Source organism: Pezoporus flaviventris, unplaced genomic scaffold, assembly GCF_033815535.1.
Source record: "Pezoporus flaviventris isolate CSIRO_AGI_PZ_B2104156 unplaced genomic scaffold, CSIRO_AGI_Pfla_v1 ptg000026l, whole genome shotgun sequence".
Lineage (NCBI taxonomy): Eukaryota > Metazoa > Chordata > Aves > Psittaciformes > Psittacidae > Pezoporus > Pezoporus flaviventris.
This window is the reverse complement of record NW_026892574.1, coordinates 2225529-2252993: the sequence shown is the minus strand read 5'-3', so window position 1 is coordinate 2252993 and position 27465 is coordinate 2225529. Positions and strand designations below refer to the sequence as shown.

General features: G+C 40.1%; 2 protein-coding genes across 6 annotated transcripts in view; both read left to right on the top strand.

Moving 5' to 3' along the window:
• Nucleotides 1-21677, top strand: part of NISCH (nischarin) — a 30171-nt gene extending 8494 nt beyond the window's left edge. Inside the window, exons 4-21 of one of the 5 annotated variants that reach the window (XM_061458378.1) lie at nt 1239-1287; nt 2863-3026; nt 4534-4629; nt 5620-5715; nt 6276-6428; nt 7659-7727; nt 8179-8364; nt 8561-8689; nt 9123-9236; nt 10048-10156; nt 12773-12894; nt 13748-13803; nt 14289-15605; nt 15991-16165; nt 17270-17423; nt 18001-18129; nt 18989-19150; nt 20300-21677. In XM_061458378.1, coding sequence (XP_061314362.1) covers nt 1239-1287; nt 2863-3026; nt 4534-4629; nt 5620-5715; nt 6276-6428; nt 7659-7727; nt 8179-8364; nt 8561-8689; nt 9123-9236; nt 10048-10156; nt 12773-12894; nt 13748-13803; nt 14289-15605; nt 15991-16165; nt 17270-17423; nt 18001-18129; nt 18989-19150; nt 20300-20928 — 3909 coding nt within the window. In that variant the 3' untranslated portion in view covers nt 20929-21677. Of the gene's footprint in view, nt 1-1238; nt 1288-2862; nt 3027-4533; nt 4630-5619; nt 5716-6275; nt 6429-7658; nt 7728-8178; nt 8365-8560; nt 8690-9122; nt 9237-10047; nt 10165-12772; nt 12895-13747; nt 13804-14288; nt 15606-15990; nt 16166-17269; nt 17424-18000; nt 18130-18988; nt 19151-20299 lie in introns of those variants that run through there. The other 4 variants (XM_061458379.1, XM_061458380.1, XM_061458381.1 and 1 more) reach the window with 4 other exon arrangements.
• A 143-nt stretch (nt 21678-21820) lies between these two features.
• Nucleotides 21821-27465, top strand: part of STAB1 (stabilin 1) — a 65137-nt gene continuing 59492 nt past the window's right edge. The window contains exon 1 of the mRNA XM_061458376.1: nt 21821-22646. The gene's annotated coding sequence lies outside the window, so the exon portion shown is untranslated. The remainder of the gene's footprint in view (nt 22647-27465) is intronic.

Here is a 27465-nt window from a genome sequence, read left to right as displayed (position 1 = left end):
TCATCAAATGTGCTGAACCGTCTGCTGCAGATGTACTGTGGATTTATTCCCTTGTAATGAATCATGAGGGATTTGTGAGCAAAGTAAACTCATCAAATATTAATTTTGTGATGATCCATATTATCTGTTTATCCCTTGCAGCTACCTTAAAATGAGATGCGTGTGTCTAGGGAAAGCTTCGCCATAACAAATAGTTTTATTTTGTTCTTTCTGTGGGCCTTTGAGAGAACACTGTTGGAATTGCTCAGAACTATTTCTGCATTTCCACAGAGCATTTGCTTTTTGTGGAGGGATGTATGCCCAGATGGGAAATGCTTGTACTGATCTTTGTGAACATTCAGATTTAGAAAGAACAAATTCCAGCTTTGAGAGCTTTCAGATTTTTCTTTCCTTCTGGAGCTGTCAGTGCCTGGAATGGAGGCTGAGCTCCTGGGTAGGTGCAGGAGGGTGGAGATGATGATGGATGGGGAAAAGGGACTCTTAAATTACTCTGTAGCAGGCATAATAGTTGAAGTACAGAAAACTCATTGCTACTTATATATCTCTTCTTCCCCCTAGACCTGCTAATCTAAAGTTTTCTGTGTATTCGTGATATCCCAAGGAAAAGTTGATTGCTTGATGTGTTAGGCTAGTCTTAATGCTGCAGTTGTAACAGTTTCTTCAAACCAGCTTTCTTTCAAGTTGGGCTGAAAAATTAGAACCCTAAATCATAGAATCACAGAATAGTTTGGGTTGGAAAGGACCTTAAGGTCACCCAGTTCCACCCCTCCTGCCATGGGCAGGGACACCTCACACTAAACCATCTCACCCAAGGCCTTGTCCAGCCCGGTCTTGAACACTGCCAGGGATGGAGCATTCACAGCCTCCCTGGGCAACCCATTCCAGTGCCTCACCACCCTCACAGGAAAGAATTTCCTCCTTAGATCCAATCTAAACTTCCCCTGTTTCAGTTTGAACCCGTTACCCCTTGTCCTGTCACTACAGTCCCTAATGAAGAGTCCCTCCCCAGCATCCCTATAGGCCCCCTTCAGATACTGGAAGGCTGCTCTGAGTCTCCACGCAGCCTTCTCTTCTCCAGGCTGAACAGCCCCAACTTTCTCAGTTTATCTCCATATGGGAGGTGCTCCAGTCCCCTGATTGTCCTCATGGCCCTTCTCTGGACTTGTTCCAACAGTTCCATGTCCTTTTTATGTTGAGGACATCAGATATGTAAATAATATTTGGTGTATTCTTTGCAGGAGATCAATGGGATCACTGCTGCATTGGCTGAAGACCTCTTCCACAAAGGTAAAGAGCTGTCAAGAATTGAACTGGGAATGTTCTCTATTCACATACCTGTGATGTTTTATCTCCAGAAAACAAGAGATCTGAATCTTCCATATCAGACTATGAGACTTTTTTCTTTCCCTTCTTTCCCTTCACCTTTTTCTTGCAGTTTGCATTTTTATTCCAGCTGCCTTTTGGGGCTAGCTGTAACAGTAGTGCAGCTACTTTTGGAAACAAAAGAAACTGGTAAATCGTGGCTTTGAAAAGGGTTTACTAGTTTGTGTCTGTAAAGGACAGGGTGTGGTACTGGTGATCAGGAGCTGTTGCTAAGCTTTCGGTCTTGGTACGTTTTAGTGTAACATGTAAGGAGCATTTTGTATCAGAGTCCTGATCCAAGTATGTGTTAAATGCAAGAGACCACTTTACATATGTAAATAATGTTCTTCCAGAATTCAGGAAACATGGGACCACCTTAAGTCAGTTAATTAAAGGATGTGCTTTTCAGAGGCTGGCAGATGAAATGCGCTTACTGTAGCTGCAACAGGTCTTATTGGTCCATTGGTAGCAGGAGGCATGTGAAATGATTAGCCCATACTAATTTTGTTTAAAAGGACATGCCAGATGTTACTGTATAATTCCCGAGTGATAGGTAAAGCATGCTTCAGCATGCCATTTCAGATTGTTCTGGCACAAAATTAACTTTAAGTGAAGCCATTTCAGAGTTCTCTCAGCAAATTTTGGAACATTTTAAGGAAGCTTCTGCAGAAATTTCTCCTAACTTTGTAGGGCCTGTAGTCTTGCTGATACCAGAATGACTGTTGTCTAACTGCTGTATGTTGGTTTAGCCTTCAGTAATGCGCAGCTGGACTCTCGGACTTGCTCCCACTGAAGCCAAAGAGAACTTTACTCCTCAAGCAGAGTTGTCAAATGCTCTGTCATGAAAGCTGATGTTCTTGTCCGTGAAGTTAAATTGATGCCCTTAACAGGAAGTAGAGAAAGATGGTTATTAATTCCACATGTGTGTGCTTTGACTGCTGTAGTCCACTTTGACTCTTGTGCCTTCAGAGAGGGTTTTGGGTGCTGTTTTCTACTGTTCCTAGAATGAAATGGGATTGTAAAAATACCAGATAACGCATTTCATGTTCTGGGAATTTCCATTGGTATTAGTGTGGTGAAAGTCTTCATCATCTCAAAGAAAACAATTTGCTACAATTCTGCATTTAGGCAGCATGGCAAAAGATTTAAGGTTTGAGTTTTTTACATGGCATATGCTATTTTTATAGAATAAATCCTAACTGCCATAGAACTTAGGACTGTGTTGGAAAAAGCTTAGTTACTCTTACATTATATAAATAGATTCCAGTCCTCTTTAAAATTGAGGGAAATGGGCCATTATGTGCATTAGGAGCTTCATGCTTGTATAATTTTTGCCCATTTGAACACCTAGGTTATGAGGACTTTGGTCCCTCCATTGGGAGCTTAGAGTATGTGACAAATATTCAGACGTTTAACCTCTAACCTTAGGTATTCTGTGTACTCTTTATTCTGTTGTAACCACTGCAACACTGTTTGATACCATCATATTCTGTTTTTTAGGAGAGCAGTTGTTAATGGCTGGAGAAGTCTTCACCATCAGACCCTTGCAGTTATATGCTGTCACTCAACAGTTGCTCCAGGGGAAGCCTACATGTGCTAATGGGGATGCCAAAACAGATCTAGGTCATATTCTAGATTTCACTTGTAGACTGAAGTATTTAAAGGTGAGCTATGCTTGCACAAATACTGGAGATGTTTTCTACCAGACTGATGTGATTCTTAGCATACTTTTGGAGTCTAGCACAAGAATTTTACTGATAGCAAACACCTGCAAGCACTTAGAAGTGAATGCTAAGTGTTTATTCTTCCAGCTTTCAGTACAATGTAGTTCTCTAATAAGGATGTTGATTCTCTTGTGTGATATGGTCTCTTCAGCAGTGCTGTCTGTAGAAATGCAGCCACAGAATCTTACTGGGTTCTAGTAGGAGTGGGGAGATAGATAAATATTATTCTCTTCAACTCTGCATTCTTTGGGGACACTGTGGGTAGGCCAGTGTGTATGTATATATATATGCATGTATGCATAAACCTTGTCCCCTTTCTTGCCTTTGACTGTATCTAAAAGTTAAAACCCCCCAAAACTAATAAGCTCAGTTTTGTAGATGAGATGGCCCTGAATTTCTAGCTAAAATACCATTTCAGAATAAATGTAAAGTGGTCTCAGAATAGACAATTTTTTTCTGGAGTCAGTTTAATTTTTTCTAACCAAATAAGTGAATGGGAAAGACTTTTCCAAAACAATTATTTTATCATTTTGTGCTACAGCTCAAACTCTTTAAACTCTTTATTACACGAAGAGCTTCCTTTTAGTTGTGTGGTGTGCTCAAAGGGGAAACAAAGTAATGGAGTGAGGGAAGCTTTACTGGAGGACTGAAGAAGTTGAAAAAGCAGAACCACACTTGTAATCATATTCCAGTGGATCTTAAGTTGCCTTTGTCATCCTCTGAAGAAAGGTTTCTTTGGCTGGAGAAGAGCAGTATTGGGAAGATACCCATCTTCAGAATTTCTGGCCCTTCTGAATGCTTTTGAATGGGCACCTTCAGAGCTTGTAAGATACATATAAGAGCAGACAAAAACCTTAACATATTTCTCCCAAAAATCTGTTTACAGCAAATACAAATGAAACTAAGTGTATTCTGTGCTGCCAACATGCTCTGAGGCAAGAATCCAGTGCCTACATGGAAATACTAGGTGCATGTTTTAGATGTGTACCCGTGCCTAATGTTTTCTTCAAACCTATTTTGTCAACATCTTGAACTTCATCCACTGTACTGAAATTGAACACAGTTCTGTCTTGGAGGAGCCAGATATTCCAAGGAGGTTGTCCTTAGTGAATGCAGCTCTAGCTTGGTGAGCTGAGCATGGAGCCTTGATCAGTCTTGTCTATGGTATCTTTTTTTGCATGCTTCATGTGCTACAAAATATAAGCACAAGGTGGCAGTTCAAGTTCAGTGCTTCAGGTTCAGTGCACTTGGCTGGAGCAGCTGTCATTTTTTTTCCCTGAAGAGTTAATCTGCAAGTTTTATGAATCATTCCATAATGAAAAATTAGCTGGAATTCTGGCTGTCATTCCAGGCTACTGTATTTGTGCCATTACCCGTGTAAGACTATCTGAAATGTGGATGAGTTGGATTGTGTGTGCTAACTCTGTTCCTAAATATTGACTACTAGGTCAGTGGAACAGGAGGACCTTTTGGAACCAGTAACATTCAGGAGCATCTCTTGCCTTTTGATCTGTCAATTTTCAAATCACTTCATCAAATAGAGGTACAACTGAGATACTGCTCATATTACATATGCTCTGCAAATGCCAGGTCTGCATGTCTCTCATAATTGGTAATTGTGTGCTTTGATTTGGTGCTAGAACTGGGGAGTGCAGTGTTTAGAAGGACCGTTAGATTTGTGAGAAAAATACTGTTTCACAGGTCTTTGAAATAAGTTTTGGGTGTAGCTTTGCTTAGTGGGGGAGGGAAGGTTTTTCATCTTGAGGACTTTGTAATTCTGTGTTCATGATACGTGTTGGATTGGCTGCACCAGACTGACATTTTCATCTAGTAATAAACACTGCCCACAGATTAACAGTAGTAATCTGGAAAGAATTTTTTCAAGGGTGGCAGGAACTTTCTGTTTACTGTGGCTTCCCTGGTACACCAGCAAATGTGCCAGTTGTTGTGGTTGTACAATGTGTGTGACCATCCCTAGAAAAGGACCTGGCTGCTGGACAGACCGTTAGTGGTGGTGGTCCGAATGGTGCTACAGGAAAGAGACTCTACTTCTAAACTTGGGTTTGTGTAATTAGCTCACTAGTGTATTAAATACTTATATTAGTATTCTCACTTCTTATGCTTTTTATTTATGATGGAGAACATGATACCTAACTAATAGTGTCTGCAGGTAGAGCCATGGCTTGACATACCTCTCTTTTTGGAAACAGTAATATATTATCCCCTGTTAAACTGCCTGGGTAGTTTCACACTGAAGAATACATGAGGCAGGTAGAAAGTCAATGGAGAAGAAGCGTTTTTTAGGCAGCTGTTTGACTTTCAATTTTCTGTAGTCATGTCTAATTTCTTGCTTCAGCTTTACCAAATATTGGAATTTCTGACCTGATCATCTCAGGAGATTTTAAGATTGTGCTGTAACTACTTTCCACATTGGTGGAGAATCTGTTGAAGCTTTTAGCTGCCTCTTCCATGTCTCTTATTTGTCTGTTCTAGCATTTCTGACCTTGTAACATAGTTTATTTTTTTTTAATAGATCAGTCATTGTGGGGGGAAGCTTATCAAAGGGCTGACTTCATCTAAACATGCGCTGGCCACAATGAGCGTTCGATTTTCGGCAACGTCCATGAAGGTAAGAGTAAGTTCCTACTTCTGGTCATTGTTCAAAGCACATGCAAAAATAACATGCACATTATGGAAATGGCCATTTGGAGTCCATGTACTTTTCTGTCCTGATTGTTGCAGGTTCTGCTTTTAAAACTGTGAAAGAGTTTGCTAACTCTTCAGAGTGTCAGCTTTAAGTGGGGGAAGTGTTCACAAGTGTCTCTTCATGGGGACATTTGTGATGCCTTTATTGGAGTGTATGTTTTTGATATACATCCAGAACTGAATGCATGTGTCTTACTATTTTTCTGGGCTGTGATTTGGCAAGGGCTATCCAATAGCACAAAATTCACAGTCCCTCTAGTGTTCCTCCACCTTCCCCAGTGTGGATCATCTGCTGGTCTCGAACCTCTCTCCCTGCAGATCTAAATTCTGACCCAGTCAGCTCGTATTTTGAGACTTAAAACTTTAAAATGATAAAGCTTAGAAATCTTCCTTATGTATATAACATTCTTTGGATTGGCTCGAAATCTGTTAGCTTTCACTGAAGGTACAAGCACAGTATTTTAGTATGCTTGTCTTAAATAGGAAATCCTAGTGCCTGAGGCCTCTGAGTTTGATCAGTGGGAGCCAGAGGGTGAAACTTCAAGTTGTCCAGTGACAGCAGTTATCCCAACTTGGAGAACTTTGACAACCTTGGATATGAGTCACAATAGCATCTCACAAATTGATGATTCAGTGGTAAGAAATACTTTTTCATTTGTGGAAAAAAAGTGTGACCGATCTTCTGTGGTACGTTATGTATCGGGGCTTTTGCATTTGCTTTATATGTGTCTTTTTTCAGGAAGGTTTTCAGTTGCACTTGGTTTATGTTGATTTGCCCACCCAAATTAATGCTTAGGAGATTTGTTCCTTTACTACGTTGATATTTTCTTTGCTAAAGGAGAAGTTTGTCATCCTGCACTCTGTAAGCAACGCTTCTGTCAGTGCTGACTTTTTGAAACATTTTTACTGTTTTCATTGGCCTTAGGCCACTTACAGAAGTGAGGTGTTTTTTAAAAGAACAAAACATCTCTTGAGCTCAACTTTGAAGTGTTACCAAGGCTGAAGCTTCTGCATATTTAAAAATATGGCCTTGCTGGAAGCCTTCTTGACATCAAAACGATATGAAGAGCGTAAAACCAAAACTTGGAATATTTGGCTGATACCTTAGAATTCCATTTTGCAAATCGGTTAAGAAAAGAGAAACAGCATTCGTCACAAGAATGTGTCAAATACAAACATGATTTTTTACTTGAACTACTCTTGTGAAGCAGAAAATAGCTATGTTTGTAGCTCAGCTAGAAATCATGGACATCTAGTGCAGTTCTCTTGTTCAGGATTTTCTGTGATGGTGACTTTAGGTTTTTCAGGTCTGAGTCTAGCTTTAACTCCAAGGTGAATCATTGGTGAGGTTACAGCCAAAATCACTGATGTTAGAATCCAACATCAAGTTGAAGGCATGAGTCCTCAAAAAATAAAAGGCTTTCTGGGTTAAAGTGCATTTTCAAGAGTTTTGTGTGGCCGTGTAACACTTGACTGGTGTAATCAAAACATGGATACGAATCATTCAACTTATTCTGGTTTTTGGTACTGTTGTCTTTATCCAGATTTGTGTAACATATGCTTGTTTAGATGGAAACACCTGTTAATGTTTGATCTATAGTTAATAGGGTGAAACTGAAAGACATTTGCATGTCTTCAGAAAGAAACAGGTTTCAAATTAAAACTTAACCGTGCTCTTCAGTATAACCTGGTTTTCTTAAGAGCAATATTCGGCTCTTGTGTTGCTCTAGGTCACATGGAATGCCAGCAGCAACTGTGCATTAGATACCTTTCTTCTGTTGTTAGTCAGCTGACAGTGAAGAAAGTATGGCCTGATTTATAAGATGAAATGCATTTAATGCCTGCATTTTTTTCTTCCTCCCATAGAAATTAATACCGAAGATTGAATTCTTGGATTTGAGTCACAACGGGGTGTCTCTGGTAGAAAATTTACAGGTAAGTGGTGCTTTTGAAGGTGATTTTTTTCCTCCAGACTCTCTGAGACCTTAGAACAGATTTTCTTGCATCAGAATTTTGTTGCTCCTCTTCCCATGGAGAATAATTTAAGCCCAAATATCCTTCATAACACTTTTCCTGATGCATTTCTTACTTGCTCTGGATATTATAATTTCTTTGTCTATATTGACATACAGCATTTAGTTCTTAACTGAATTCCTTCAGTGCCAGCTACATCTGTGGGTTGGTAAAAATGCAGTTGAGGTTCCCTGTCTACAGGCTTGGACCTGTGAAATGAGAAATTTCATGTCATGTTTTTCATGCTAGGCAATGTCCAGCATGAAAACCCTTGTTGCACAAAAAGAGCAAGCTGCAATACAGTGTCTTTGATATTGCTTACTGAACATGGACGGATTACTGAACATGACATGGATTTTCTGTGCTTTTATAGCACCTTTACAACCTTGTTCACCTGGACTTATCCTACAACAAGCTAACATCATTGGAAGGCGTTCACACAAAACTGGGAAACATCAAAACTCTGAATTTGGCAGGAAATCAGCTGGAAAGGCTGTGTGGTCTTAACAAACTGTACTCATTAGTCAACCTGGATCTGAGCAACAACAAAATAGAACAGGTAACTGCTGATTTTTCACTATTAAATTGTACTTTAGATGACAGGCAATTTTTCTAGTGGATGATACTGCAAATAGAAGTGTTTCCAGTGTTTTTAATTCTGGTTATCATATGTAATTTATGCATGAAATGCTTAGTCTGTCTGCTCATTTTCATTCAGCCAGTCTGTATTCATCCTTTTACTAAAAAACTTTCAGATTGATGAAGTAAAAAATATAGGAAACCTCCCATGCTTAGAGAAGGTGGTCTTATCCAGCAATCCGTTGAGCATCATTCCCGATTACCGGACCAAAGTACTTGCTCAGTTTGGGGACAGGGCCTCAGAGGTAAGCCATGTGGCATGTGAACAAAATCCTTTTTCAAGCCTGGTGGGGAAAAGTACTGTGAATCTTCTAAAAACCTGACAAATTTTTGGTGTGTGTTGGAGAAGGTTGTTGGAGAATGAAATGGTGTTAACATTGACTATGCTTCTGGGTCTAAATGGAACTTTATTGTGCCTTCATTGGGTAGCAGTGTGTTAATAGTGAAACACAGTTGTGCTAGAAAGGTCTTAAGCTTACCAAGCACTTCTAACATGAATTTATAATGCAAACTCAAGAGCTCCAATGTGATGATTGGCTTTGTATAACGGTTAAAAATGCACCTAAGTTTGCATTACGCAACCATAATTTAATATTATATAATTCTCATAGCTTAATGCAAGTCAGAGCTGCAATTTAATGTTTTCAATAGTTTTAGATGCTTTAACATGTGTTTTAGGTCTGTTTGGATAACATTGTTACCACAGAAAAGGAACTAGACACTGTGGAAGTGCTAAAAGCTATTCAAAAAGCAAAGGAGGTGAAATACAAACTGAGCAACTCTGATAAAAAGGTGAGTTGGTGCTGTGGGAGGAGTAGAGTGTGCTGTGTGCAAAAGCAGCTTACAAAAAGCCTTCAACAAAATAGAACTAAGCAGAATTCATTAAACTTTCCTTAGCATGAAAGTTTTTATGCTTTTTGTGCTTTAATGTGGTATGAACTTTTAAGGTTGCTTCTTTTCCTATTTAGTTTTCAATGTAATTTGAGTAGTTCTGACCTTCATTTTTGTACTGGCTTGGGAGAAAGGAAGTGGGAGGAAAATACAAGATGACTTAATGGTGTACACCATGAATATGCAGTTGACCCTAACAGCCATATTTTACTACTAGTACAAGTATTGCAGAGGTGTGATTTTACTGCTTGTGTTGCAGAGTGCTGAAATGACTTCCCCAAACTTTGAGTTTTTAGCAGTGAGAAAGAATTGGACCTCTAAATCCTCTTTGTCTTTTCTCATGTCTGTGCTATGTAGTTGATTAGTCTTGTTTTGGTAATAAACTTACTGGCAGAACGTGTTCTGTCCCTACAGTGTGTAGAAATTCTGGTTTCATTTGCTGTGGGTTGTGAAAATAGCTGCTTGTTTTGTCAATACAGTGATTAGTCAGTGATCAGAATGACTTCTTTAAACAAATTCATCGAGGAATTTCACTTAATGTGAAAACAGACACTTGAGAGGATGTGACCACCTCTCCTTCAGAAAAGCTGGCTCTATCTTTGCTTTTACTGAAATAGAGAAAGCTTGTGTAGACCTATTTTAGTTCAGGATCTAATGTGTCCTGTGTACTTCGTTGTTTTTTTCTTTAATTGCTGCATACTTTCTTTATTAGATCAGTGAGGACTCCAGGCTCACTGCTGCCAGCTCCAAATCAAACTGTTCTTCTCTTACTGTTCGTCCTTCCTCTCCCTCTCTGCCTCGTCCTGTCAGCTCCAGCCAAGGTAATCATGTATGTATCGTGCTGCTGGGCTGAGCCTCTTGGTTCTGCTTTTCTAAGCTGCATTGATATACATGAATATTATGTATATGGATATAGGGCTTATTAGGTCAAAGCAGAAAGACCTGGTAGTATTGGCTTAAAGAGTGCAGGCTGTATGTATGTGAATTGGCACTGACTGAGCTGTTGTTCACTGTAGCGTGAATTAACTGTAGTGGAATTTTTGGGTACAGGGCTTTTTTTTACTGCATCATCCTGCAGAAATCACCAGCAGAGGACTATATATCTGTTCCTAGTTTAGATACATATCTTGGTGGAAAACCAGGGCATATATAGACAATGTTTAAATGTTGCTCCTCTACCTGTTCTTTGTTTTCAAAATGTGAGCTCAAGCAGCCCGTGTTCCATTATTGCTTTTTTGCAAGAGCTGTATTTCTGTCAAACCACAAGGAAGATAGAAAAAGGAGATGAATAAAAGACAGCTGTGGGATTAGTGTTCTTCTGGCTGAGCCTGTGATTTCACTGTATCTGTTGTGCTCTACAGCACCTGCTTAACCTTACCTAAAAATTACTTTTACGGTATGCTTCAAATAAGTGTGCCTGTTGCTTTAGCAACTTAGAAGAATGGTTTATCTTCGTCTTTGGCAGGAGCCTGTAAGATGGACTTATTCAGTGAATATTCATTTATGACTGAGAAGAAGAGATAAAGATGCTTTTTATGTCTTCCTTTTGCCTATTGAAAACTTAAAATGCAGGAGGATATGAATAGTGGGAGAAGACTTTGTAACCATTTGAAAGACCAGAGGTTATATTCTTGGTAATTTGGGGATGTAACAGTTTACTCTTCCCTATAAATCAGTGGATTGGTGGATGGGGAAGAGATGCTTGGGAAGCTTCATCTTTGGAAAAAGCCCATTGCTGTGATTTCTGTAAAATAAGTAGAGGTTTCTTGGTTCACTCTGCAAGAATTAAATTGTTCTGACAGCATTTGATTGAGGGACAGGCAACTTAGATACAGATTTCATTGTTATTAGATACTTCATTTGCCATTCCAGATCTCTTTTCATCTGCAGGTTAAATGCCAGATTTTTCCAAAATGAAGTCAGTGCTTGCTTTAAAGCATTAAGCGTTTAAGGTACAGGATTGGGACAGTTTGTCTATGTGACAACCTGCAGTTTTATAAAGGACTAGCTGTAAAAATGCTAGCAATCACTGTGACTTTAAAAGTCATTTGTCAATAGTGTTTCTATTACAGTAAATATTTAGGTGCAAATGAGTCTTGGGAGGAAAAATGAAAATCTAGATCTTGCTTTTGAAGTACAGAGTACTGTTTTATACAAAGGCTGGTGTAACATTCAAGGTTTATTTATTGCTGCCCTTCTCCATAATGTTACTTTACCGGTATCTTGGGGATGGCTTGTATGAATAGTGGGAAAATGAGGAATAGGGCAGGCTGTTTCTCAGCTTTAACAATATACATTGACTACTTGCTACGTAGCTAGTTATCAAGGTTTGTTTGCAAAATGCCGCTTTTGAGAAATCCAATTTAAAAACTCAAAATATGCTAAGCAATGGGTTTCACTGTTAGGCCTTAAATCATGAACAATGGGATTAATTTCCTGATATGCTATTTCTATGCATTTGCTGTGTAGTTTTTCTAGACACCATCTGTTTCCATAACGTATTATTCAAATGAAATGTCACTGGCAAACAGCTTATGGAGAAAGATTAAATATTTATATAGGAAACAGAAACCCCAAAATAATGCTGTCATGTTATGTTTTTCCTGTCAATTTGAGTTTCCTTTTTGCTAACACAGTGTTTTGTTCAAGTAATAAATACCTCTCGTGTTTCCTCTAAGAGATGGTTTGATGTGATCTGCTAAACTAACATCAATCCAAAAAGACAGATACAGGAGTTTTTTCTGCTCAAGCCAGAAACATCCACACTGTAATTCTGCTGTTCTATTTGCACGTTTATACAGTTGAGCTGGCTGGCTCAGTGGTAATGCTGAATTGTATTGCCTGTGGATATCACAGGTAAAAAGTCAAATGTCTGAGAATGTTGCTTTATATGCACTTCTAAGCTTTTACTGATGATTTGGCTTTGAACCTTGCAAAAATGTTCAGAATAAGGTGAGATAATTGTCTTGAGTGGCATTTTGGGGACCAGATCTTGTGGAAGGTTTTGCACAGACTTTTGTTCACTTAAGTGTATAGAAATTTGAGACAATGCTACGAAGTTTACACAAAGTGCTCTGCTGTGTTTTTTCCAGCCTGGCAGTGTTTTGGTAAAAAGGTTAGTATTAACAAAGCTGATGAGTTCTGTCCGGAAGAGCTCTTGCACCAGATGTTGAGATTTGAATTGTTAGCTTGGAAAAACAAACTTTACCAGTCTTTAATGCAACTTTTAGTGCAGTTAAATTTGCTCCTGTAATTGGACTGAAATTCTGTCTGATATTATTTTATCCTGGCTGTTATTTGAAGATATCCTTTAGCTTTAATGGTTTATGATCCCATCTTGATTATATAATTTTAATTCCACTTGTTTGCCAGATAGTATTAGACATTCATTTTGGTTTTACTTCAGTGATTTTAAGAGCTCTTTATATTTGTTCTAGAAATGATTTGTGAAGAAACAGTCCTAGCCAGCAGTTCTTTGCAGTCCAGTGGTTCGACTCCTACAGACCATACAGTTCCCCAGAGATGCTTTGAAATAGCAGACTCCAAGTGTAAAAATCAGGTAATTGCCATACTTCTGTTATTTTATGGTATTTTTGAGTGTTTTTGCAAGCTTATTTCTGATGTTAAACTTGCTATCATAGTAATCCATAGCAAAGTTGGGGTTTTGATTCTCAGAGCTACTAGAATGGAGAAGGTAACCACAAATTTGAGTCAAGTCCATCTTGTAAATTAAATGCATAATCCAAATTTACCAGAGTTGGGGTGAATTGCTGTCATGATGTCATGACATTGAGTTGCTTACCCAGTATTGGTATCACATCATTTAATATCCACTCGGGTACCGAGTGCAAGACTTACTTGTATCTTACTATATCAGTTTTTGGAAGATGATTCTCTTGCTAGTAGAGTGGAAGAACCTTTTCCCTGTCAATTGGTAACAATTTGTTGTCGTCAGACTTTTGCTATCTGACAACTTCTGCATTGTGATTTCATTTGTTGTATTGGAAGCACTCTTCATACGTGTGGCTTCAAGGAATGAGACAGCAAGACTTGGGAATCTCTTCCTTTGCTACCAGTGTTGCTGGTCTTTGTCAAGTTCCTTTACCTTTTTACCTCACTTTGCATTACTTCAGTAAAAACTGGGTGTGCTAAAATGTTTATGAGTTGCAGATGGGATCTGTTCTCAAGTCAGTAGCAGAGTTCATTCTGCTTTAATTGAATGCTGTATCTGAAGTAAACAGTGTTTCAGGGTCAAAGGATAGCTGTCTGTGGATACAGCAGTAGGACTTTGCAGTGAGTTGGCTGGCTTTAAAAAGCTGGAGCCATCATTAACTTTACTTTTCATGTATGCTGAAATCTGACAGCTGCTGTAAGTACCTGATAGCTTCCAGATGATTTCTTCTTTTCCTTAGGCACCTGCCTCTTCACTTGATTCAAGCAAAGAGTATGGAAGTGGTCATAATATATGGTAAGCTAGATACACAAGTTCTGGTTTAAATCCTTGTTAGCTTTTGGGTAGTAACAGTGGATGCTGCATTTTTAAACCCGGCCTTTAAGGCAGAACAGTCTCTCTTATTGTATGCTGCCCCTGTTTGGGTTTCTTCAAAATAATTTTCCTGGAGTAAAGTGTTCTTAACTGTTGAACCCTGTGATGCAGTTGGTAGTTTAAAAACCAGCAATACTTGTATTGTACAGTCCTTTAACTCATAAAGATACGATTTCTGGGGATGGGAAATGGAAGGTGAACTAAACTTTTGGGGTTTTGCTGTTTATAGAGTTGCATGCTACCAGCCTTTAAAATAAATGGTTGTGTGCAGTACAAAGATGTACACCGATTTAACTGTAGTAACAAGAGTGAACCTCAAAGTTCTGAAAAGCAGCACCATAAATCATAGGTAGCTATGACTGTTATTAAACTCCAGCTTGACTTACTGTGGCTTATCTCTTTTGAAGTTTGGATCATTCAGAGGAAGAACACTGTGCGGTGCCTGACCCCTGCAACACCATCATCTTGCCTTTTAATTGTATGTCATATACTGCCACAAATGAAGATTTTATCCAGCACCTTTCTGCCTTGATAGTGCAGACTGTGCAGAGATCACCTCCTTCCTTTACAGAGAATAAAGGAAGCCCTCCGTGTGATTCTGGAACCACAGACAAAGAAGATGGATATTTCGAAATGGGACTTCATGAAGGAGATGAGACATTTGAGTTCAGCACTAATTCAGACACTCTGTCATCTGACAACGTAGCAGTGGAGCATGTTGACATAGTCAAGATTCTCTGGAGTTTTTCTATTCACATTCATAAAGGACTCAGGCAGTTTGCTTCCTGTTTGGTTTTGACTGATGATATGCTAGCTGTGTTTGAGATCCCTCATCAGGAATTGAGAGGAAATTGCCAGCACATTCCTTCTGCCTTGAAATTAACACTGTGCTTTCCGTATACGGATCTAACAGAATTTGGCTTTCTTCTGCCAGAAATCTGTTTAACACTGAAGCTGAAAAACAGTGACAACTACTTGTTCATTGTTTCAGACTCCCAGAATCTTCAAGATTTTTATTCCTGTTTACACACACGTTGCTCTCAACACTACACACCAGTGTTACCAAGCTCCACGTTGTACTGTGGTAAAGCAAACCTGCAAGAGTTTCTGTCTCAGCTTATGGAATTGAATTGCATTTCAACAGAAGATGTTGAAATAAAAGGTCATTTCCCAACATACCTTGTTTATGGGAATAAGACCAATATTCAGAAAATCTTGCATCAACCGGGGTCAGCTGGCAATAACAAAGAATGGTCAAAAAATGTTTTGTGTTCTGCACTTTATTCTTCAGTGTATAAATCTTCTGACCACGGCCCCTGTGTGGTCCATCCATGTTGGATATTTCTAACACCCCAGCATTTGTATATACTAAAGGTGGATTTCAGTTTACTGCCAGGTAAATGGATAGGCACAGAAGAGTTAGGAAGTGCATTTAAGTTGAATAGGATTCCGTTAGCATCACTCGTGTTGCATCCGACTCATGGTTCCAGCCAGCAGAAGGGTTCATTTTTGGATGGGCATGTACTGGAGTTGCTTGTTGGATACAGATTTGTTACAGCAGTGTTCGTTCTACCTCATGAGAAATTCCACTTCCTAAGAATCTACAGTCTTTTAAGGACACTCCTGCAGGATGTTAAGACTATTATTATTTTCAAAGCTTCAAGCAAATCAGATGCTGTAAGAAACCATGTTGTGGAGGCAAACAGACACGGTCAGTCAGCAAGGTAACAATGCCCTTAAAAGGCCTGTTGCACAGTGCTGAAGTTAATGTGGCCTAGCCAGTGTGTTTACAGTTGTCATCTTAATTGATTTTGGCCTGTAGTACTGATGAAGTACTCTTTCATTCTGCTGATCTATAGTATGTATGAATGGACTGTACCAACATAAAATATGTCTTACAGAAGGAGACTTCCTATTTCATGTGCTTGCAGACTGAGGTCATGGCAGATTGACAGCTATGCTCAGTTTACTTTAAATGATTTTGAAGTGAACTGTTAAGTGTAGAAGTTGCCTGTTTCTAATTCCTGAACAAAATATAAAGTATTCTTGTAGGAGAAGAGCTATGTATTTCCTTAAATTTTGATGATGTGTTTTCTGGATCTCTTCTAGCTTTTGCAAGCCTCATCTGACGCTGTCATCTTTATATCCATCTGAATTTCTTATGCAGAAGATAACAGAAGATAACCAGATTCCTGTTCACCTTCATGTTTCTGTGTCTCTGCAATATGTGGCTGGGCTGAAAGGCAATGCCCTAGTCGAGTTTTTCCACAGCAATATTGCAGAGGTATTGTGCCTAGCCCAGATGTATAAAAAGATGCCTTGTGGCCTGTCAGTACTAGACAGCGTTGTAAAAAACTTTCCTGATGAGACTTAAAAGAAATACTTAGGCTCTACTAAACCTGGAAGCTTTTTGATCAAAAGGCTGCCTGCTATTCCATTTTTAGCGTATTTTGCCTTCAGGAACCTTGATGCAGAATAGGAGAGTGTGTTATTGTATGTCTTGATATAATTATTCCAAGAATGTCCCTCTTTTTTTCTTTAAAGTGGCAACAGGAAAGAAAACTGGAGCGGAATTGTTTTGTGATGGTATCTGGCTAAATCAATAAGGGCTCTGATTCCTTTGTTTAATATGGGTGCTTGAATATAACACATGCATGGCTGTAGGTACTCCAGAAACATGAGCAAATAAACTTAGTTTCTGAGAAAGATTTATAATCTGTGTGGGGAACATCAAATTTAAAAGTACAAATCTTGCCTAAAATTCCTGTGGCTTTGAGTGATAAATCATTGTGGACCGAGTAGAAAAGTCAGTTGAAAAGCTTATTGATAAATACTTTTTATTCAATTACCATCACTTCCAAATATGAGTAAGCACAAGTTAAGTTGTGCTTCTCTTTTTACACCAGAAGTTGATAAAGCAAGCAGATGACTCATCTGAGAATTCACAATAGGCTCATCAAGCTGGGAAGGTGCCTAATTGGAACAGCAGCTGTAGTGGCAAGCTGTGCTTCTGGTCCTCTCTTAAGGATCTTTGAATCCAGCCCCTCAATAGCATCTGAAGGCTCAATAGACTTGTTGAGGCTTGGGAGGAACTGCTTAGCTGTTGATGAAAATTTCATCTGTAGCATCTGTTCTAGAAAGTTTTGTACACTACATGTTTGGTTTCTAGTTTTCAACAGAAAACAAAGAACAATTATATCAGAATTATTTTTCTGTTGTGGTCCAAGCACAACAGGTTTCAAGTAGACGGATGCTTGACTACAGCGTGTTCAGATGCTTCAGATTCTGAAACTGTTTTTCCAGTAGTCTAAAGTTGCTTCTAGGATGATGAAACTATCTGAAATATCAAAGTATGCAGATAACTTATAAAATACAGTTTATATCTTAGGTGGAGAATGAAGAGTTGAGACATCTCATGTGGTCTTCAGTCCTGTTTTACAAGACTCCCAATGTGGAAGTGATGGCTTGTGTGCTTCTCTCAACAAAAGCTGTTTACTTTCTCTTGGATGACTCTTTCATTCACGCTGATGAGTGCCAGTCAGGTAAGAAACTATTTGGACCCTTTAGTAAGATTACCAAATTAATCCCTTACTGTGTGTTTGTCTTCAGTTTCAGTACCAGGTTTGGTCAATATTCTTACTTGGCCCTCCTGTTTGAGGGAGGGAATGGCACAGTTTGCTGTGTGTAGAATACTTGCATAAGGCTTTTAGGTTCAAAAACCAGGGTTTTCACTCATGGCTTCTTCTCAAAATAAACCTTTCCATGGGCTGTTGTTTCCATGCCTTTCTCAGATTTAATTTTGTAGTCCCTAGCAACACCTAGGCAGCTAAGGACCTTTTCATAACCAAAATGGTAAGTGAAGGGTAATGAAACTCGTGGTGTGCATTCACTTAGTGGAAGTGGTTTGTTAATTCGCCTGCTGATTTAAATGTGATGTGACACATACTTCGAGATTTAGTTGTATTGGTTGCTTGAGAAATTAGTTGCTGTTCCCACTTTCTTCCAAATTTCTTCCTTTGAGTATGATACAGGTATAAGATTTTAATATAAAAAATTATGCTTATGGAAAGGAAGAAAATTTTTTCTTTTGACTTTTTATCATATATCCTTTATCAACAGATTTTTGGAACAAAGAAGATTCAGATTGTGAAAATAGTTCTTTCCACCTCTCTTGCTGCTTTGTGCTGAAACTTAATGACTTGCAGTCAGTGAATGTTGGCCTGTTTGACCAATACTTCCGAATTACTGGTGAGTACATGTTGTACTTTAAATTTTTCCAGTTCTGTTTGGTCTGTTTAGTCTTATCTTAGATGCATTCCTGTCTTTATGAGTGAAGAGTAGCTTTTATTTTTCTTTAAAGAAATCAAGTTAATGTAACACTGGTGCTGTGCCAGTAGCTGATATACTGTCTTGCAACATCTTAATGGGAAGTTTAATATCAAAGAATTAATTAGTCCCACAAATGATCTTAAAAATTCACTTAGTGATGCATCAGAAGGGAAACCTAAAGACTTTCTTGTTGTTTTGAGGTTTGGCTTGCAATAAGGAGTGAAATCAGGGTACTGCCCGGGTTGCAAAATGTGTACTTGATAGAGTTATTTATTTATTTATTTATTGCAAGTGAGGCCTTAAAGCTTACAGAAGGTAATGATGTCAACTTCAAATTTAATGTAAATAACATGGGTGAAGTTTCTGGGCTGATGCCCAGATGCATGTGAGCCATACACTGCTGTGTTCTAAAATGTCTTCTGATTGCATTGAGAGTTTTGGGGTGAAATCTCCCTTGTGGAAATTCTTTGAAGTGACTTTATATGTAACAAAGAAAACTGAGGGCAGTTTTTTTCTGTAAGATAAATTGAATCCCTACAGCAGTAGTTGAACAGTTAAATCCTAAGTGTACATTATAATTTCTCAGGATTTAAAATATTTTCTTTCTTTTTTTTGAGGGATTTGTAAGGATTCTATTTTCCAAAGATTTGAAAGCTTTCAGGACAATGCGTATTTTCAGGAGCAATAATACTTTTGTGTTGGCAGTTGCATGTTGGTTGAAGAAATGATAATGCCGTTTACAGATCTGTGAGTGATTTACATTCTGTCTTTTCTTCAGGACATTCTGCAGATCATATAGTTACCTGCCTGACAAGAGACAGTTACAACACTCACACCTTCATACAGCAGCTTATGGCAGTTCTGTCCTTACTTGCACGCACACCTTCGCCTGAACCAGTAGATAAAGACTTCTACTCCGAATTTGGGAGTAAAAACACGGGTAGGTAGTCTTTTCAAGATGTCACGAGTTACTTAGGCATCATACTTGGGGCATTATGAAAAACTCTTGAGGGAAATTTGTGCATCAGTTGTTTCCCATTTCGTACTTTAACCAGACTCTCTGACTTTAATTCTTACATGTTCCTTATCTAAAGAGAATTGTTACATACAAAGTCTTGCACATATGAAGTTAGCAATGGCTTCTTGAGTCCAGCAGAAGCAGCACTTCCAATACAGTATTTTGGGGTGTACATTAGTGTAGCTCTACTGCAAGTTTCAGCCTAACCTGTAAAGTCATCAGAGAACAGTGAAGGTAACGAAGACTGAAGGCTGTTTTTCTTTGTTTGGTCAAATAAAAGAATCCTGTCATTCTGTGAGAATGAGGTGAAAACTAGGCTTTTTTTTTTAAGGTGTTAGGTTTAATTCCACTATCAGGTGAAACTGTTTGCTTAGAATCCTGAATCTAGTTGAAGGCATGAAATAAAATGGCATTTTCCTGAAGAATGACTGTTAACTGTTACTGTGCTGAGAATCTGTAAGCCCAGAAGGTGCAAGGTTTAATGGGAAGGCATCTTTTATTAGACCAGTTTCTGTGAAAAAAAGCTGGCATGCTTCCTTAAAGCTTTGCTGTGTTGTGTTTCACCACTTTCAGGGAGTAAGGGGCTGTGTCACCTTCTGCCCTTCCAGAATGCATGAAAATCAGAATAATTTTCCTTTTTTTGTTTCAATTTCTGCCTTTCCTCTCTGCTTAAAAGAAGCAGGGATTTTGTTTGTGTTCTGTGATCTGATAATGCTTTCAGTGTTTTCAGAACTGGAGAGTGGGAAGGAGGCAGAGGAGGTCAGATGGTGGGGAGGTGGATCGTCTCTGGGAATCCAGCTGTATTTATTTGGAACCTCTTCTGCCAACTCCCTGAACTAGTTTTGTGGCTAGAAATTTGCAGAAAAGTATGTTGGTAATGCAAGAGAAGACTCCAGTAAGGATCTGCAATCCAAATACAATTATTCCAATATTATATATAAGTAACTGTATGAATAGATCCAAACCTTGAATTCTTCCAGCTGCAGCCAGCTGTCAAAGGTTAGGTGCAGATGCTAATATATTAAGAAACTATTTTAGAGTGCTAAATGCAAAAATGTATGTTTCTTGCAGGAAAAATGGAGAATTATGAACTGATTCACTCTAGCAGAGTAAAATTTATTTATCCAAATGAAGAGGAAATTGGGGACCTTGCTTTTCTAGTGGCAGAGAAGATGGATGGTTTGACTAATCTTCAGTCTCTCAACATTCTTCTGTATGTGTTGGCATTTCAAGTAAATCATGCTGAAGGATCTGCCCAAAACACTAGTTCGCTTCAACCTAAAACACTTATATTAACCAGCTCTGATCTGTTTCTCTTTGATGAAGATTATATCAGTTACCCACTGCCTGAATTTGCTAAGGAACCGCCAAAGAGAGATAAGTATCAACTTGCAGATGGAAGACGAATCCGGGATTTAGATAGGGTGCTTATGGGTTATCAGACGTACCCACAGGCCCTTACGTTTGTGTTTGATGATGTGCAGAATCAGGATCTGATGCAGAATTTAACACTGGATCACTTTGGAGAAACTCATAGTGTCCCCAAGGGAAACGCTAAACAAGAAGGCAGCAGGAGCAGAGAGATCCAGTGGTGCATCTTTATCCCAAGTGCAGAAAGCAGGGAGAAATTAATTTCATTGCTTGCAAGACAGTGGGAGATCCTGTGTGGTAGGGAATTGCCTTTGGAACTCACTGGCTAGTTATTGCACAGGTAAATGATTTTGAGCTAAAGCACAGTGTTTAAGTAGCGCCCATTAAGTTCTGTATTTTAATCAGGAGGTGACCTGGACTCCCTTGCTCCCTAGTGCAGTGAACATTTAATAGTACATAGAAATATTCTGACATGTTAACTGGGGACTGAACTTCTTATAAAGTCTATTTTTTATGCAATAGTATATAATGGAAAAAATAATCATGACACATCCTGGGAAACTGTATGGAAAAATTAAGGAGTCAACACTAGATATGCTGTCTAGGGCTGTTAAGGTTTCCGCTGTTTTTCTGTATATATCAGTCTTGCTGTTCTATACAAATTCTACTGTGTAAATAAAGGTAAAAGCTTGTGTATGTTCAAGTGCAATGTTCTTTGTATGAGAAGTATTTTGGGTATTCTGCTCTAATGCTTATTATTTAATGATCTTACAGTTTTACATATGTTTTTCTTTGAGGCCAAATGTGATTATTTGCTGCCAATCGTGAACTTAGGAAAATTTGAGCCAAAAGCAGGTAACAGATTTTCATATGGCATTTTCATTGGAGTTCTTTTTCCTTATCCTAGGATAAAGAGGAATTACCTGTTTGAAAGATCCAGTTAGTATTGTCTTGAAAGTGGAAATACCCAACATGGGTGTACAAGCATTTTGTCAGCAAATAATGAATTTGTATCTCTGAACACAAAGTCTTTCTTTTGCTGATCTTGTCAATACAAATAAAGTGTAATTTGACAGTTTTCTTTTGGCCTTGTCTTTTTGAGTTTATTTTGTGTTTACAAGATACCATATGGCAGTTCAGCAGCACATGCTGTGCTCCTAGAGTGTATTGTAAAGTATGAAATATGCAGCAAGGTGAAAGAAGAAAATAGTTTATTCTACTATAGCAAGTTTTTACTGGTCCAGAAACAGAGCTCAGTCATGGAAACTGAGGATCTGCAGCTTCTGAATACAATTTAAGGAGGTTATATTTCAAGTACTTTCGCTTCTTTGTCAGATATTAGGGCTTTGCTTTCCAAGCTGTCATCCAAGTTGGCAGGTTTCAGCCTAACTTGTGAAGTCTTGTATGTCATCAAAGGACAGTGAAGGTAACAAAGTCTGAAGGTTGTTTTCCTTGCTTGGTCAAATGGAAGAATTCTGTCATAGAGTTATTATCATGCCCAACAAGTTTAGTCTCCCCTGTAAAGTCAAGTCCTTAGTATTATGAACTTTATGGACTTTAAGACTGTTCTGTATCCACTGGGAATAAGAAGGGAGGAAACAGTTTTGATACATATGTGCCAGATGATGTTGCTTAAAACTGATGCTCCTTAGGAAAACACATAGAAGAAGTTATGTTGGAAGAGACTTCTGGAGGTCCAGCAGTCAAGCTCACAACAGGGCAAGCTCCAAACAGATTACTCGGAGCGTGGTCCAAACAAGTTTTGAATTTTCCCCAAGAATGGCAAGTCCACAATGGAGCTGGAAATCTGGTAGCTCCATGGGGTATTTTTCCATGCTGGTGTGGAGCTTGGCTGTGCCCCAGAGGCAAGGAATGTTGCAGTCAGTGCAAGGATGATAGACACAAGCAGCCAGATTGTACTGCAGGATGCAGTGGAGTTCCCTAAGCAACCAAAGAGGTGAGAATCATTACTTGAGTGCTTCTCTGCTCACACTTCAGCAGAGGGAACCTATCCCCTTTCAAGATCAGACCAAACTGAACTATTAAGGTGGGGACTACGGTAGACTCTTGGGGAGAAATGAATTTTCCTGTATTTTAGAGGTTGTGTGTTCCCTGAAAACTTAAGGATGCTTGTGTTCATTTAAGCTTAATCTTCACTAGGTAGAAAAAACCCTAATTTCTAAAATAAAAAAATTGAGGGAAAACAAAAGCTTAGGTCTTCATTCTTTCTGATGTAGTCTTTTTAATCACTGGTAAGTCTTGTAGGTAACACTTAGGAGGAGCCTGTGGCAACTTGAATAGTCTGATATGCAAAGCAATTGAGAGTTTACCAGATAAGCACATCATTCACAATGTGGCTTATGGTTTAAGTGAATGCAAAGGGAATCTGTATTGAGTCCTTTGGACCTGCATGGGATTTGAGCCAACCTGAATAGATCTCTCTGCCTCTTGTACCTAGGGGGTTATACTTGATATTTCTGGGTAAGCTAACCTGGCTTCCATCTTTTTTATAAGGCCTGTTCTGGGGGATGCCCTGTGCTTGAGTCAGACCCGAGTTCTCTTTCTAAGCATCTTTTGTAAAGCCCAACTGTTCAGATTTATTTTAATACATTAATGCATATCATCAAATCCTATATTAGGATAAGCAAGGGTAATCCCCTCTTGTTACATAGTTTGAGCAGTCAAGGTTTCCTTTCAGATCTTACTGCAGCAAGAACACAGCTGCGATTAAACTTGAAATTCTTGGAAGTCCACAGCTGTTTCAAACATTAAATCTGCCCCTTTAGATCAGATTATTAATCCAGGGCAAAGGTACAGTGTCCCCTTGGGTTGTTGGTAAACTGCTCACGTTTTAAGGTGAACAAAATGTTCAGTAATTCATCAGATGCATATGACAGGATTCTTCCAGTTATTCTCCCATTAATATCCCAGCTGCGGTGCTACCAGAATTGTTCATTTCCAGGCACCTTTTTCTGATGGATAATCTTTCACACTCCAGCAGGGAGCTCGTGGGTGATGTGAAGTTTCTTCTCTGACCCTTCACCTCTTTTTAATTTTTCCCTTTAAAACATGAACCCCAACAAACCCAAACCAAGAAATCCTCCTTCTCTCCTGTCACCACACATCTCATACCCTCCGGCTCTTTTGCCCAAGGTAAAATCTGCTGGAGCTGCAATGATCTGGGTGTGGATTTCTGTTCATTTAAGTGCAATGTTAAGGTGAAAGATTCTCTTCACTCTCGTTCCTCAGCACCACCCTGTTGTTTAATTCTGGTGTCGTCCTTTGTTTCTATGTAAAGGGATTTAACTGAAGGGTTTTCCTTGAAAGCGCGCGGTCCCTCATCCTGAGCTTTATGGGTTAGCTGGTTGGTTCGTTTCACAGAGGTTTCTCAGAGCTTTCCACAATTACTTTCGAGAGAAAGGTCTGTGCAATGAATTGGTTTGTAAGTGGTTGCGGTCACAGGAGGCAGTCTTGATTTCTTCCTTCCTTTTTGCAAGAGCGCTATGGAGCCTGCATGTGTGTTTTTCTTTACTAATCCCTCATATGCAAATCTTTTACGGTTTCCAGCCCTGTTTAACATTAAGACAACATCTGAGGTTGGACGAGGCCTTGGGTGAGATGGTTTAGTGTGAGGTGTCCCTGCCTGTGGCAGGGGGGTTGGAACTGGGTGATCTTAAGGTCCTTTCCAACCCTGACTGTTCTGTGATTCTATGAGTAGCTAAAAGTGCATGTAGGCAGGCGGGGATGGTTGCCTGAAAAAGGTATCTGCTAACCCATCCTAGACTTCCACAGTGTGGCTTAGGAGCTGGTGTAGCTGTGTCACCCGTGGGAGACCCATGCAATTACTTAATGTTCAGTGGCATCTGCTGAAGATCTGGCCACAAGTTTTCACACTTCCCCTTTATTACAATTGGAAAATCGCGTATAAGTTTCGTTAGGAAGGAAAGTAAATGAGGTGCTGAGCTGAGCTGAGCTGGGCTGAGCTGCTTTCTGTGTGACAAAACACGCTAGCGCAACCTGCGTCCTGTCTGGCCTGTGTTCATTCCGCGCTGCTTTTACAGCACCCTCTGACCTGCCTGCCTGTCGATGTACTGAATGGTGGTGTATTTGCATCAGCCCTCTTGACGTGTTCTCCCGGTCTTGTCAGCTTTGATAAGGAGTTTCTTTTTTAATTGAGTTAACACAAAATGCTGCCACTTCTTACTTGAATGTACTAAATCTAGTCGGAGAAGCAGCAGTGCAAGGAAAAGCATGAGGTGTGGTTCAGAGCAGGCAGATTGCAAACTTCTGTCTCTTGCTGTCTACCTGATTTTGAAGGGCAGTTAGTAACCCGGAAAGCCTTAACTTGGTGTGGGAAAAGGGGGTATATGAGACTCACTAGACCGAAAAAGTGCTAAAGACTAGCCAAAGCTAGAAAAAAACCCCAACACCTGAATAGGTGCAAAAGGAGTAACAGCTGGGGTTGATAAGGTGGGCACAAAGCCCTTGTGCTTCAGACTTTAAGAGGGGGTGACAAGAGCTCACATCGTCTCTAAAATGATGGGATAGCGGAATCCAAACTCCTATCTCTATTACGCTGTTCTCAGACAGGCACATTATACACCCTTTCTATCCCTTATAGATAATGGTACGTGAAGGATAAGCAGCATCACCATGGGCAAGCAGAGCACGCTGCCTCTTCGATCATGCTGGTGTGAGCGGGTGCTGAGTTTCAATAGCTCAGCCTGAGCAAGACTTTTACTCAGACTTCATATTCAGTATCTGTGGGGAGTTTAGTGCCTGACTGTCCCAGAACAAAGCCAGAGCGCTGCTTAATAGATGGGAAAGGTACAAAAATAAAGCCAAGAGATGGGATGTATGTAGCTGGCTTTCACTGCAGGCTGCGTGGGTTCAGGAGCTGGGAGTCAATAGCAGTGAACAGGCCAGGACTCCCAGCATTTCTGTACTGACATTTGTACTGCTGCCCGTCGAGGCTTTGACCTAACAGGATGTGAGCAGCTGGGATCATTTCTTCCTGCCTGACGCGACAAGGCTGTGCTGGGGCAGCTCTACCTCTCTGCCTGGACCACTGCATGTGTGTGCGTGTGAGAGAGAGATAAGCGACCTCCTCTTTACTTCCTGTGCGACCCTTCTGGGTTTTTGCTAATAAAATTCCTGCACTTTCCAGTTTGCCAAGATGAAAAAAAAGGCAAAAAAAAAAAACCCAGGATTGTAGCCAAGTCTCTTCACCGAGAGCCTCGGGGGTAGGTTCAGTGAGTGGTGCAGCTGGCCTTCTTCCTACACACAGGCATTCCTGGAGTGGTCTGTTCAATCTTTTGGTAGTACCTCTTCAGACCCATAGCCTTCTTGCACGCTTAGAATTCAGAGCAAAGAGACTTCATGCTCTTTCCCAGCTTTCTGAGTGGAGCAAGGGTCCATTTCCCTCTGTGGGTGTCACCAACTGGTGAGCTCCAGCAGAAGCCCCGTGGTCCATATGGCAAACCCTTTGGCCCGGCTCTGTAATTCCTCTAAAGATCTCTTAAACACGAGGTTTCAATGGCAGGAAATTGCCCATGCTCGCCATGGCAGAAGGAGGGCTGGTGACCCAGCATTTTAAACTGCGACGTGTGGCACAGGCACAGAGGCTGGAAGCGGTCGTAGCTGTATCCTTTGCCTTTATCCAGGCTACTCTTTTGTTCCCCATGGAACAGGCTGAGTAGTTTTTTTTGCCAGCAGTTTCTCAGCTCTGAATGTTGATGTGTGCACAGAGAAACAAATGCCAGCTCTTGGACAGGTTATTCCAGAGGACCCAACCTTTCATCAACGCATAAACAAAAACAGCAAGTGAGGAGGGCTGCTTGCCAGCGACCTGCTGATGATTTGTGAGACTCACACTACAAGGCAAATTATCAGTGTTTCACAGAAGTAGTCTGTGTCAGGGCCAGAAGCTGAAGGGGATGCTTCCGAGACCCACATCTATGACTTCAGCTGCTGAACCAGCTGCCTTCTGCTGAATGGGCCAGGGAGACACTTGGCTGATAAGTCAACCCCTGGGCTTTCCAAACGAAACCAAAGCCCCCGTGCTAAACCTCGCAGATAAGCACGCTGGCAGACAGCTGACAACAACTGCTGCATGTTTTAAAACTGGATTTGTACGATCCTGTTTAATCAGATATTGGCTAGGATGTGAATGAAAATCCTTCTACCCTGCCTCCACAGGGTCGTTCACATGCTCTGTCATTAGATCCTTACAAGTCTTGCCTATAGAATCATAGAATCATAGAATAGTTAGGGTTGGAAAGAACCTTTAGATCATCCAGTGCCAACCCCCCTGCCATGGGCAGGGACACCTCACACTAAACCATCTCACCCAAGGCCTCGTCCAACCTGGTCTTGAACACTGCCAGGGGTGGAGCAGTGTTGGATGGAGCAGGGATGGAGCATCCTTTTGATGCAGGCTTTTTCCCCCCAAGTTTTCCTGTCTTACATATTCCTATAATTGCTAATGACAGCAAGTCCCATGGCTTCATTCTTAATGCACTACTGGGTATTTCCTGTGTAAACTCCGGACTGTTTAGAAGCAAACAGATGTTGAGCTCTCTGACATCTCAGGATCTTCTGTTGTGGGACCTTAGAAGGTTTAAATGCTTTGTGCAGATGCCTCCCTATGGGCTGCTCTCATGTAGACGGGAGTGAGGGCAGTGGACTTTTTTACTTATTGACAGTTTTGAAGGGTGTTGGACGAAGCAGAGCCATCAAAAAAATCAATCCGATGCATTGTGAGACCTCACCTGGAGCATTGTGTGCAGTTCTGGTGTCCTCAACATAAAAGGACATGGAACTGTTGGAACAAGTCCAGAGGAGGCCACGAGGATGATCAGGGACTG